General features: G+C 36.2%; 1 protein-coding gene across 1 annotated transcript in view; it reads left to right on the plus strand.

The window, feature by feature from the left end:
- The window catches only part of bub3 (BUB3 mitotic checkpoint protein), a 56851-nt gene extending 46750 nt beyond the window's left edge, over positions 1–10101 (plus strand). Inside the window, exons 7-8 of the mRNA XM_039769512.1 lie at positions 3930–4146; positions 9738–10101. Of these exons, the coding sequence (XP_039625446.1) occupies positions 3930–4146; positions 9738–9747 (227 nt within the window). The 3' untranslated portion in view covers positions 9748–10101. The remainder of the gene's footprint in view (positions 1–3929; positions 4147–9737) is intronic.
- Positions 10102–15004: the final 4903 nt, after the last annotated feature.

Raw genomic sequence — 15004 nt, forward strand, 5'->3', positions numbered from 1 at the left:
GAGGTTCCATCATGCTGTGTGGCTAGTTCATGGACTGGGGCCCTTTTTAAAGTCGAGGGACGGATAAATTCAACCCAGTATCACCAAATTCTTCAGGATAATGTTCAAGCATCAGTCACAAAGTTGAAGTTACGCAGGGGTTGGATTCCAACAAGACAATGACCCAAAACACAGTTTGAAATCTACAAAGGCATTCATGCAGATTGATAAGTACAATGTTACAGTCCCCTGACTTGAATATCATCAAAAATCTATGGAATGATTTGAAGCAGGCTGTCCATACTCGGCAGCTATCAAATTTAACTGAACTGGAGAGATTTTGTATGGAAGAATGGTCGAAAATACTTCCATCCAGAATCCAGACACTCATCAAAGGTTAGAGGATAAAAAAAAAAAAATCCAAAGAATTAAGAGGGGTTCCCAAACTTTTTCATATGACTGTTTATAATCATATGACCCAAGTATTAAATTGTAAAGGATTCACATTTTTCATTACCAAGTTGCTCACCTTACGTTTTCCATTTGACAGTCAATAAGGTGACTTCTTGATAAATTTTAAAAATGTAGAAAAATTATTGTGAATTAATAAATCACTGTAGAGTGGGGCAATAAATTGTTTTGTATTACAGCTTGGAAAACTTAACACTGTAACAAGTATCCAGCAAGATAATCGTGCAGCAGTCCATCAAGATCTATATTCAAACTTACCATCCGTTTCTTTTGTATTTGATCAACCTAATGCCTGGCAGTCTGCTTGCTGAACATGCCTAAATTTTTCCAGTGTTGGTAGCAGCAAGTACCTTCCTCAAAAGCTTAGGCATTTATTCATGGCAAACAATAATAAAAAAATGAAAAAAACACCTTAAATACTGTACATTAAATCATAACCTGCAATGATAAATTGACAAATGTTGGTGGAGCAGGCTTCTAATATACACAAAAACAGACTGAGGTATACAGCAGATATATACCTGTATACACAGTGGCATGCAAAGGATTGGACAGCCTTGCTTAAAATATCTGTTACTGTGAGCAGAAGATGAACTGATCACCAAAATGCATAAAGTTAAAGGTGACACATTTCTTTAATATTGAGGCATTACTGCTAAGTGAGAAGTTGAAATGTACTGGACAGCAAAACATTTCCTTTTAAATACGAAGTCATAAGTGAAAAGGATTATGTTTATTTTTTTAGGTGTTTTCATTTCATCTCTCACTTTTCACAGGAGAAATCCTTTCTGAAAAATAAGTTTTTTGATGCACTCACAGACTCTTGTGAGAGACTCTATATCTGAACAGAATGTCTTTGGTGACAAATCACTTGTGCTTTAGAAGGCTGTTTGGCAGTGAAGCAATACAAACCTATGAGAAAAAGTAATTTCCCCCTTAGTAACTCGGTAGACTAATGAACCACATTTTAAAGATAACTTGTTGAATTAGACTAGACACACCTAAGCCTAATTACTAAAAGCCCCATTGAATCAAAGCATCACTTTAATATAACTTTTCTGGCAAAGTAATGTTGGCTAATCGATCGCAACAAGCAGCACACCATGCCTCAGTCAAAATAAGCACCACAAGACCTGATAAAGAATGTTATAAAGCAGTATCTTAAGCTTTGACCTCAAGCAAGCCACAGGGAGAGCTATCTCCTGCAGGGCCTACCTACAGGGCTGGATTCAGATTAACGTCATACCCAGGATGGAGCAATTGCAGGTTAAGGGCCTTGCTCAAGGGGAGTGGTCCAAATATCAATATCCTTTTACCAAAATTGTTTGGTTGTACTTGTTGCTGGTAGAGGTGTCACAACTAAGTATTACGTTTAGAGGACAGTTATTCTTTCACATATGTAGTATAGGTTTTTTTTCTTCCTTCAATAAATTAAACAGTCATTTAAAAATTGCATTGCTTTGTTTGCTCAGGCTTTTATATTATGTGTTTGTTTGGAAATCAGAAATTTTAATGAGTAAGCAAAAATGAGATGAAATCAGGAAGATGAAATAATTTTACACAACCATGTATATCTGAGAATATGTATGTGTGTGAATGTATGTGTTTGCACACCTACATATTGCTTATAATCTCAGATGCTTTTTCTGGCTTTCCGCTCCCCTCTTGTGTGTTCTCTGCTCATGGACTATTTGCTGTCCTTGTGTATTGATTGTTCAAGTCTAGGAAATGCCTACGTCTCATCATTACATACTGCTGTAGTTTTTTTGTGGTTCCCTCAGTATAGCTGGGTGGGGCCTAAACAGTGACTGACTGTGACTCAAGTTCCTTATTAAGTGATCACTATGGTCGGTAGACAAATGACAAAGCTCATTGAAAGCAGCAAATATAGGAATGCATTAATTTGGAACAGGTTATGTAATATGCTGCTGACATTTGGAATAAAGCCCCTCCATTTTTTAAAGTCATTTACAGAGTAATTACAAATAAGCAAATGATCTGTTTCCGTTCAAAAAAGCGCGAAGAATGAGATAGCGTATTACTGTCTACATCCATATAACACAAGACAGCCAATTTTAACATCATAATTGCAAAGTGGAGCAGTCTGGGGTAACAAACTCGATCAAACACAGAAAATGCAAAAAAGCCTACATGTCTACTGAAACTGGCAAAAATTTCAGAAAATTTGTTAAAAACAAAAAAAAAAGTTTCTTGTTAATGTTTAGTATATGGGTTGTTTGTTGCTTGTTTTTAACAGGCAATATGTATAGGCTTTCTTAAAACAGTTTATTCCAAATCCATCGTCTCCAGTTAGCAGTGTTTGTGAGACAAAACTAAACTCCATAGTATTTATTTAACCATGCCACCATTACTAAAACTGAAACTAATATTTATAAAAAAAATAAAATAGAAACCTCTTTGTAAAATAAAAACTAATGTAATAGGACAAAACTATAATAACCTTGATAAAAACAGGGGTTTGTAATTTTATTTATTCTTGAGTATTTCTTTCTTGAAACATTAATCTGACCTAATAATGGACCCTTGTAGTGTTAATGTAATAACTTCCAAAGGCAGGTACACATGTGAGCCATAAAGTGTTAATGTTGTGTGTAATAATATATTGACAAAATTGTGAAATTTGATTAAAATCTCATTTGTGTTTTGTTAGTTGGCCAGGGGGCAGCATGGTGGAACAGTGATCGCACTACTGCCTCGCCTTAAGGAGACCGGGGTTCATGTTCCATTAGTTTTCCTAGAGTGTTTTTTTTATTTTATTATTAAATATAATCTAACATTTCATTTTTGTGACAGTGTAATTCTGTATTTGTCTGCAAACTTTACATATTTCACTTATAATTGGTTTATTCTTATGTTTTATGATTATTCTTGTTTGATGTTCTGTTGCTTATATTTTTTCTCTTTATAACCTAAGATACAGTTGTTTTGTATTTTTTTCTATATATTAGACATTTATCCCATATATGTATTCAAATCGATTGATTCTGTATCCAGTTTATAATTTAAAAAAAAAAATTTTTTTTTTTATTTTATATATATATATATTTTTTTTACTTTATAAGCGATATGCACCACAATGTATGCAATTCATTCCTGGCAGAAATTGCTTTTCATTTTGCAATGTGCACCACTGTGTGGTCACAGGCTTGAAAATTTTATGTTTTTCTTTCACCTACTATATATTGCACAACGATATTGGTGTATCCCTTGGACATGTGTACAGTTCAGTAGACAACTTACAGAATTAATTGAACATGTTTGTTGAAATGTATTACTTTGTTGGCTTATTTCAGGATGCACACAGTTAATTTATTTGTTAAAAAAAAAAGATTCAAACAAATTAATTACCTTTTATCTACAGTACATCTAAGTTGATTGATTTTCTTTGTATTTTTTGTGGTTTTTACACACTGAAGTGAATGTTTCTAATGATAATATATCATTTTTTTTATCTCAAGGAGGTTCAGATGGATTTGTCAATATCTGGGATCCATTCAATAAGAAGAGATTGTGCCAGTTTCATCGCTACCCTACCAGCATTGCTTCTCTGGCATTTAGTAATGATGGGTCAACATTGGCCATAGCTTCTTCTTACATGCATGAAATGGGGGATATTGAACACCCTGAAGATGCAATTTACATTCGCCAAGTTACTGATGCTGAAACAAAGCCCAAGTAAGTCACTATTTTTTATATATTTAGAATCGCAATCTGAGGTATGTTATGCATTTATTAAAAGATCTAGTCTAAAAGTGCATTTTCTGTTACATCTATCAATATAGTGTTTGTTTGGTAGCTTTTCCTACTTCAGAATTAGATTTAAGGTTATCTGAACAATGCCGTGTACATTTTGGTCTTTGTACCTGGGTATGTTTTGGCATTTTGTGAGTTGATTTCCTCCTTCTCTTGATGTCCATGTTGTTCTAAATTGTGAAAAACAGATTGTACAATGCAAAGTTCATTACCTACCATTGTAAGGAAGACTAAGGCTTCTTAATTTCAATATTATAATAGGTCAATTTCAATATTATAAGTAACCTATTACCAAACAGACTGGAAAATTGTTTTTTGTTTTTGAATAGACGAATGTACATTCTAGAGTACTATATGTATTTTATTTATTTTAACTTTTGAGTCTTCAGACTACCAGTCATTTTAGCTGTTTTAGCTGTCATCCTCTTTTCAATAGTCTTAAGATTCTGTATTGGCATCACTATTCATACCACTTCAAATTAAAGAATTTGAATAAATAAATAAATCTTATGTTTAAAACACCCTTTATCAATTCATGTTGTGGAATCAGTCAACAGAATAGCTTAAATTTTATTTTATTTAAATTTGTGCATGTGTATGAACACTTAATTTAAATCTATTTATTTTGTGCTTTGTTAATGCATGTCATTGTACATAATTCAAGTTTACATGAGGTCTAAATTTGTAATCCTCATATAATGGTACTGAAAGGTAGTGTATGGACAAATATTTATTTTTTGGTTATAACACATTTTCTAACATTGTTCTGGGCAGATAAAATATATGTAGAGTAACTGTGAGGTACTTTCAGTTTGAGACACTTTTCTCTGGCAATGCTATATTCACATGCTGTGTGTCAGATGGGAAATGTGAGTATTCCAGTGATAAATTTCAAGCTTAAGCTCTTCCGGATAGTATCTCCCACTGCTAAAGTTTATTAATAAGTTTGTTACCCAAATTAGGCAAGTTGTGATGGCCCTCTTGAGTTCTGTAGAATTTTAAAAGGATATTGACTCCAGAACTACTTTTGGGTACATCCACTGCAGTTTTTGCAAATGTTGAACAATGTCCAAGTTTGACATTTAAAAAGTAGTAATAGATGTAAACATGACTATTAAATCAGAGTAAGTTAATGATTGCAACCACAAAATAGTAAGCATTAATGTTGAAACAGAGGTGGTAAAAGATATAAAACCGTACAAAATGTAATAAATACAGTGAATAATTCTAGGACTTTCCTGTAATATTTTCCTGTTGGAAGAAATTTCCTTTCTAGAATCATTAGGAATGTCACTGTATATTGTATGTTGATTAAAACACATTTTTTAGCCTACTATGTAAAATTAAATCATTGTTAATAGTAACAAATTGCATAACTAGGTGCAGCATGCCATTATGTCTATACCGATTTCAGAATAACTAAAAGGGAAGGCTGACACCATAATAAACTGTAAACCCGTATTTTAAATGAATCCATTTACAAATAGATCCAGTTAGGGCTGGGCGATATATCAAAAATTTATCGTTACCGAAATTTATGACTCTCATCGACGTCATTTTGCCCATGTCGGTAAATTCGGTATTTTAAAAAAAAAAGAAAAGGCATGTGCAGGTTGGCGATGTTCATGTCCCTTTAAGACGCTGTGCTACGTTACAGATTTGACGGGGTGGAGTCACATGACTCTACTACCTGTAACAAGACGAGACACGGGTGAACAAATGGAGGACGATTTAAATGTTGAAGCAGCAGCGACGAAGGTAGAGCTGGTGGAGGAGGAAGAGGAGACGCTTGTTAACAAAAAAAATGCATCATCAATCGTTTGGCAACATTTTGGATTCAACAAGGATGATATTGATCAAAAAATTGTTAAATGTAAACTCTGCAAAAGACTGTTGCCAAGTCAAGGTAACACAACCAACCTCTTCCACCACCTGCAGCACAACCATGTGATTCAATTCGAAGACATAAAAAGCTCAAAGCGAGAAGAGATTAGGAGGACCAGCAAAAACGTCTTCCTCCACTAGGCAGCGGTCAATAACCGAAGCATTTGCTAGTACTCAACTATATGAGCGAACTTCAAAAAGATGGCAAGAAATCACAAATGCTATAGGCTACCACATAGCAAAAGACATGGCTCCTATTGCTACAGTGGAACGCAACGGGTTCAGACACTTCATGAAAATAATTGACAAGAGATACGAACTCCCATCACGAAAATATTTTTCAAAACTATCATTCCCAGCATGTACAGCACAGAGAGGAAAAAGGTTGCTGCTGAATTGAGATACGTTAAGCACGTTGCAGCCACATCCGATCTCTGGTCCAGCCGCACAATGGAGCCGTATATTAGTCTCACAGTTCATTACATCGACAACAAATGGGAGCTGCGTACCAGAGTGCTCGAGACGGCCTATTTTCCATCTGATCACACGGGGAGATGGTTGGACAGGGTTGAGAGCGATGCTGTCTGCATGGGACATCAGTGAAGAGGACCTTGTTGCTATAACAACTGACAACGGCCCAAATATTGTGAAAGCTGTCAAGCTCAATAAATGGACACGGGTGCAATGTTTTGGGCACAGGCTGCACCTGGCAGTCGGTAAGTGTGTACATCTTAATATATTTGGGTGGTGACATCTGGTGTGTTTTAAAGTGACTTTAATTCTGTGTGTCATATTCAAAATTGAAAGTATTAATGTTTGAATAATGTTTATATAGGCATAAAATACTTAAGACTGCTGAGCAGCAGTGTATCCAGAAAGTTTTACAGAAGACTTATTGTGAGCCAGTGTTGATCATGTTGTGCTGTGAAATGTAGCAAAATACATGATTTTTAAAATGTTTTATTACTGTGCCAACCCTTTTTAATTTTGTAAATATGGTCTGAGAGGTCTTATTTAATTCTTACTTTATTTTGCTTGCTTTATTTGAGAATTAGACCATGAATTGGGGTGATGTTGGGTGTGAAGATTTGGATAGATATGCTACCTCAAGGCCTTAGCAGAGATAGGCCTTTGTCCATGATGGCATTTCATTTGCACAATCATTGTTTACTTTGTGAATAGCCAATGTGAAACATATTTATTATTAAACTATTTTGTTTACAAGGGATACACATTTTTTAGAGAGCATGGTTACATATTGTATCCTACACTTTTTATTTTGTTCAGTTAATAAATCTTAACCACTAAAAGTACTTACTACTATTGTCTTCATTTATTTTCAGTGACATTTTACAGTCCTTTAAAGTGGTAATAATATAATTGCAATGAATAGGTCTAGGGGGAATAATATTATCAAAATAACTGGAGGAACTATGCTGCCTGCCACAGCCCCATCAAATGAAAAAAAAAAAGTTAGTTTTTTTGGCACTTGGGGGTGGTTATCGTCCATTTATCGTTATCGAGGTTAACTGCTCAATTTATCGTGATATTGATTTTAGGCCATATCGCCCATGTTTAGATCCAGTTGATATATTCATGTCGAAGTTCATTTTCATCATATCACTATTTTGCATAATGAAAACAATTTTTATTTGTTAAAAATTAATTTCATTAGCAAAACAACTTTTTGCTTAAAAAAATGGCATTCATGAACAACTAATCTTGTGAAATGTGCTTTAAGTAACCTGAAAAACATACATAGCTCGTACAGAATAGTTCTTCAGTGACTGGTTAGTTTCCTAACATGACATTTGCTCAATTGTACAACAAGTGCAGTGTACCTTCTGACAAGGTTAATATACAATTAAACTCAGATTTCCAATTGGCACTGGCTTGTTTTCTATAGCAGATGGTTTGTTTCCTGGCCTGTTGCAGTACAGAGGGGTTTGGCTCTGGCTCATGGGAGATGCAGAATTTTGAATTTGATTTACTAGCAAAAATAAAGCCATTAATAGTAAATCTGACATTGTTTCATGACTTAAACAATCATCTATTAGCAAACAATTGATCCCAGAGGGGGATATACTGAGAAGGTAATAGGTTGAGAAAAAACAGAGCTAAGAAGCTTATTTAGAAATAATTTTAAAGCAATTGCAATGCATTAAGACAGGCAACTCTTTGGACCTGTTTCTGTCTTTAAGTGAATTTGAAGAAATAGTAACGAGGTTGTGATACTGTCTTGTCATTTTTAAGCTATGAGGTCTTTCATTTGTCGACTAATGGACCAATGGTCTGTTTCAGCTAAATGTATATGATTTTGTTTCTGGATTGTATCGCTTTTGAATGTTGTGCTAAAAAGATCATGTTATTAACATATTCTTGTATAATTTACATTTAATGCTTTAAATGGAATGCTTGATTTTATTATAGTTGTTCATTGATGAATTTAAAATATATATGCACAACTTATAAAGTTGGTTAAATTTTAGAAGGTTGTTATTTAGGTGTTGGGGGGATTATAGAATAAAATGGAAAGAACTGTACAAACCAAGTGGCTCTCTGTTATGAAAATGTGATATTGACTATCATTTTCAGCTCAAAATGAACAGCACATATGTATTTTTTTAGTTTCTCCTTTTGCTTAATTCAATGGAATTTTCAGTACAAATGTGCATTTCCTAAATAAACTGTTATAATACTGTGTAAATACTGCTTACTTATCCTTATGTTAGTAATGTTTTTGGAATTTATATATGTGCTAATTCGCCAGGGACTGATATATTTTGCATACCATAAATATGCAGCATTCTCAAATCTGCTTAATCCTGTTCATGAATGAGAGGGGGATTGAAAACTATCGTAGCACCACTGGGTGCAAGTCAGGGCACAGCCCATCAAAGTATACAAAAAAATTTTACCTAAACTTTAATGTCAAATGTAAAGTTCAAAAGGGCATACCCCTTGCCAAACCTACCTAAGAAAACAACAGTAAGTTGTTTGAAAGGATGCTTCACTATTGTAAGATCTATATTTTGTGTGTGTCAGTCAGTCAGTCATTATCCAACCCGCTATATCCTAACACAGGGTCACAGAGGTCTGTTGGAGCCAGTCCCAGCCAACACAGGGGGCAAAGCAGGAACAAACCCCAGGCAGGGTGCCAGCCCACCGCAGGTCACACATTTAGGGACAATTTAGGATCGCCAGTGCACCTAACCTGCATGTCTTTGGACTGTGGGAGGAAACTGGAGGAAACCCACGCAGACACGGGGAGAACATGCAAACTCCATGCAGGAAGGACCTGGGAAGTGAACCCGGGTCTCATTACTGCGAGACAGCAGCACTACCACTGCGCCACTGTGCTGCCTAAGTTTTAAGTTCTGTTTAAAAAAAAAAAAAAAACCAAACTGAAGTCACAAACATTTACCAGATGTGCCCTAAGATACAGTCTTTAAGGAGTAATGAGTGCTGCAGTTTGGTGAAATGCCATTGTGTAGAGTTGTGTGCCAATTGCAACGCCATCAGTAATGGAGTCTGAAAGTTGTGTGAAACATTGTCTACTCAGATTAATGTATCTAATTATGAACCTGTCTTGTGTAGCTATTAAATTTTCTTAACTTCTGTTTCCACAGGTCAACTTAACTGCCAGTCATAAAGTTGTATCCACTTCTCTTTGTGAACCCTTAAGCCAGCTGTTTGTTTCTTCATTGGTTTATGGGAATGTCTGCTGTTCTCTAGCCTGAATTATATTTGTGAAGACCTCTCATTCCCCTCCAGCTCTTGCTCTTTTCTCCTGCACCTCTTTTTATGTATTTTTGTAATTTCTAAATTTCTAAAATATGTTTTAATTATAAGGCAAAGTAAGCCATTTCAGGTCTCTAATACTTGTAAATTTTGTATAATTTCACTGTACCATTGTTTTGATATTGCTCAGACACTGACTTTCCATAGTAATTTTAAAACTGATAAAAATAAACTTGTTCTTTTTTCTGTATAGATTCTTTGTGTTGTTGTTTTAAAGTGCACCTTTACTATACAGTATACATACACATTCATACAGTATACACACACACAGAGTTTGTAGGGAAATAAATATTGAGCCTGTCAACATTTTTTTCAGCAAGTATATTTCCATTGAGGCTACTCACATGAAATTCTCATCAGACATTAGTATTCACTCAAGAAATCCACAAATATAAAGAATTTACAACATTAAAGGCCATAAATAAAGTAGGATGAATGACACAGGGAAAAAGTATTAAACACCTTAAAAGTTAGCAGTGAAGTATTTGTTTATAATGATGGATTCAAGATGCTTCCTGTAAAGAAACCAATTGCCTGCAGTGCTCAGGTGTGATTTTGACCCATTGTTCTAAAGTGATTGTCTTTAAATGTTGAAGATTCCAGTGGCCTCTCTTGTGAACCCTGATCTTTAGTTCCTTCCACAAATGTTCAATTGGATTTAAGTCGGGTGATTGACTGGGCCATTCTAATAACTTGATTTTGTTTCTCTGAAACCAGCTGAGACTTTCCTTTGTTGTAAGGTCCACCTATGTCTCATCCTTATCATCCTGGTGGATGGCAGCAGGTTAATTTCGAAAATCAATCGGTACATGGCCTCATTCATCGTTCCTTCAATTACGTGAAGTCTGCCAGTACCGTGAGATGAGCAATCCCACACCATGATGCTTCCACCTCCAAACTTCACTGTTGGTATAGTGTTATCAGGTGATGTGCAGTGCCATTTGTCTTCCAAACGTTTGTAGTATGATAGCCAAAAACTTCCACTTTGGTCCAAATGCTGTGTAGCAATCTTTAAATAAGCTTCAACATGCCCTTTCTTCAGTAATGGAGTCTTTTGGGCTGTGAGCTCACATAAAGGCCATTTGAGTGAAGTGCATTTCCTTTTATATTTTCTCTGTCACAATTGTACCTGCTCCCTCCAAGTCTTCCTGGAGCTTTTTCTGTGTGGTCCTTGGCTACTCTTCTCACTATCCTTCTGATTCCCCAGGCAGAAATATTCAAAGGAAGTCCTGTGCATGGCCAGTTGATGGTGGAGGAATCAAAGGCAATATATAGCAAATGAGGTGGAGGGGTTTGGGGAGTGGATCAAAAAGGTGGGGTTTGAGGTGTTGGTCATAAAGTCTTTTTTATTATTTGGGTATCCTTTTTAAGCCTGTGTTCATGTTCAAATGTCTGTTCAAGGCTTTTCATTTGAGAACCATGATTCAGCCAGCTCTTTGGCACTTTTAGTATTAGCCCTGCTACCTCAGCATGTAATAACTGAGGAGAATGTCCATCAATTTGGCAAAAAGCTGAAGCAGAAATTGAACTTGCAGCAGAGCAATGCACAGTTAACAGCCAAATCAGGAAAACTTTAGAGTGTGCTATAATGCTCACTTCATATAGAGCCATAAAGAGATGCTTACCTATAAAGGAACAAAAAACAAAGAAGCAAATTTGCTGTCCAGGTCATTCAGCTAATTCAGGATTAGACGTTTGCATTTTTAGGTGTACATTTTTCAAGTGACAAAGTGATGTGCTTAAGAAAGCTTGCTAAACCTTATTAAATGACTGAATTACCTCCTTACAGGGATGTAAGGTGTAAACTGGTAAGAGTAAAATCTAATTATAATATGTGTGATCAATTGTAATATTAAAAACTGTTCACAGTAAAGTTATATCAATTATAAAAATATTAATGCTATTCTCCATAAATAATATACTCCACATTTTGTTTTAATTTATTTCTCTGTGAACATATTTGGAGGTAGTTATTAATTACATAAATATTGCTAAACATTAACAATAATATGAATATGCTGCAAAACAGTGCCATAAATTGCTTCTTGTGTGGAACAACACTAAGCCTGGCTCATCCTGGATTGCAGTGGGAAAAAGGCATTTTATGTTTATAGATTATGCAAGTTTTGAATTGTATCCTTGTTTTATAAGTGTTGTCTCTTTATTTTTAAAATGGTTTGTATTTTTTATTGAAGAGAGGGGTTTATTAGGGTTTCATTTTTTCAAATATATAACCTGATTAATCTCATTCACAGCAAATAATGCAATTAGCTAGTTAACTATTTTTATTTGTTTGACAGCCCTGTTCAATACGTAAAGCTTTATGGGGCCCAAATTTCTGTATTATAAAGGTTCAGGAAGGAAATTCTGGCACACTTTTGTCACTCCTCTCTGTGAAAAAATGTGTTAGACTAAATGTTGTCTTATACTTTTGGATGTTTTTTACGGGTTATCACTCAACCAAATTAGCAACCCCTGAGACAATTGATTTAACTCTCCTTGCTTTTCTTTTCCAATATCCTGCTGTTTCTTGATGCCTGACCAATGAATGTTTCTTTTTACAACACAGAGATCAAATTTTTCAGAATATTCCCTTTTCTTCTCTATACTGAATCACTACCAGCACCATCTGTGTGTGTCTCAGTTGGAGAAGTGAGCTAATGTCTGCATTCATTAGTAGCCCTTCGGTGTTATGTGACTACCTTTTTGTATTCCTTAACATTCCAATGGACTTTTATCCCTTCACCATCATCTGTCATTGGAGACATTCAGCTCTAAGATGATCACATCTCTGTACTGGAATCTGTTGAGTTCTGGACAATGTCAGGGATGCCAGGGGCGACGACCCGGCCGGGACGCCTTGAGGGACCGGAAGTGGGCGTGCACCCATCTGGGATCACGTGGGTGCTGCCACCTTGGTTGCTTTGGGGGCCACGGGTTGGGGTCTTTGAAGCCCAACCCTGTAGGGGCCCATTGTCACAGCCAGGGGGCACCCCGATGCCCTTGGAGCCCTGGACCTCAGCATTTCCACCACACCATAAAGTGCTGGGGGGAAGAGAAGATGGGACACCCGGAGAGCTTCTGGGAGTACAGCCGGCACTTCCGCCACACAGGGCCGTGTCGGTGGGTGATTGCCGGAGTTCACCTGGAGCACATCCGGGTGCTAATTAAAGGGGCCGCCTCCCTTCATTCGAGGCTGGAGTCGGGTGGAGGCAGGACAAGGCAGGATAAGAGAACGTAGAGGCGGCCCGAAGAAAGGCATTGTTTGTTGGCCAGGACTTTGGAGTTTGTGTGCACTTTTGAACTTGTATATATTATCTATAATAATAAAAGGCAAAGCCCTCACTCACTCACTCACTGACTCCACACTAATTCTCCAACTTCCTGTGTAGGTTGAAGGCTGATATTTGGCAGGCTTATTCCTTACAGCTTCCTTACAAAAGTTGGGCAGGTTTCATTTCGAAATTCTACGTGTAATGGTCATAACTGGAAGGTATATTTCTCCATATACTGTAATGGAGTTGAGCTCGAAAGCCGTGGGGGGCTGAGTTTCGTGTGACATCATCACGCCTCCCACGTAATCACGTGAACTGACTGTCAACGCAGTACGTAGAAAACCAGGGAGCGCTCCAAAAAGCACTGAAGAAAACATGCATTATATAATTGAGAAGGCAGCAAAACAATAATAAGCGAGCGAGTTACATATACAACCATATTCATGAGTGCTGCTACTTCGGAAACAAAGCACGGTGTAAACCTAAAGTTTAAATTAAGTTCATAGACACACTGCCGCTGGCGTTTGTCATGCCCACGGGTAATGCGGGATACAAGTTTAATGAGAGGACGCAGGATATAAACGAGAGTTTTGATCACTTTGTAACTAAGTTAAAATTGCTGTTAAAGGACTGTGCTTATGCAAATTCCGAGAGACTGTGTTTGTAGGGGATTGACAGTTAAGGCAGGTGGGGGAGTCACATCATCATCTTCCCTCCCATTCACCTCATTCCGCTCTGAGCTGAGCTCCGCAGCTAACGCAGTCTTACAGAAGTGACTCTGTGACGCTGCTACCAAATACTCACAGAAAAATCCACAAGTTAATACACACGCTGTCTGTAGAGTTTCTCCAAACTGAATCCTCCAGGCACTACTTACAAAAGGTTACATTGACAATCGTGTTACGTTATTTTTAAAATATTTCCTTTTCTTAGCACAAGCACAGCTGAGAAGCTTCGATGCATGTACTCCATAACGCGTTAAAAAATAACGCATTTAATCACACTTTGCATTCCAAGCAAAGGGGAACTTCTGTAAATGCATGATTTCCTGGTACACCGATTACATTGATCAGCGTTTCCCGATTCATTTTAGCCTTGCACCCCTTTGGTTTGAGAAGAAATATGAAAAAATATGAGGTTAACACATAAAAACAGATCATCAATTGAAGCTTTATAAATAATCGATTCGCCATCAATAATTGTTTTGGTAAAGCCATACTCAGTGTAATCCTCCTTCCATTTTATAATTTTTCCGCCACTAGCCATGATTAAATGAACGGTAAAAAAGTAAGAGCGAAGCGAGGGTGACTTATTCAGGCAGGCGACAGCTCAATAGCTCGAATTTGGATATAAGTAGATTCTATTTAGTCGGCAGAAATATCTTTGGTTGGAATGGAAGTTAAATTCAGTCTTTAAATTTCTATGGTAAAGAAATAGTTATGCAATGATGACTAAATCTAACTAGACTTTATATATTCAGGTTTTGACTTTATATATTCCAGTGCTGATTTTATATATTCAACTTTTGAATTTATATATTCCAGCGATGACTTTATATATTCAAGTTTTGACTTTATATATTCAGAAATGACTTTATATATTCTGACGCCGACTTTACAGTATATATTCAGAAAATCAATGTATTTGCCTGTTTGGCACCCCATAATATATGTGTCTGTGTATATATGTACACATGTATGTGTATATACAGTGGTGTGAAAAACTATTTGCCCCCTTCCTGATTTCTTATTCTTTTGCATGTTTGTCACACAAAATGTTTCTGATCATCAAACACATTTAACCATTAGTCAAATATACCA

The sequence above is a fragment of the Polypterus senegalus genome, chromosome 1 (genome assembly GCF_016835505.1).
Source record: "Polypterus senegalus isolate Bchr_013 chromosome 1, ASM1683550v1, whole genome shotgun sequence".
In the NCBI taxonomy this organism is placed as follows: domain Eukaryota; kingdom Metazoa; phylum Chordata; class Cladistia; order Polypteriformes; family Polypteridae; genus Polypterus; species Polypterus senegalus.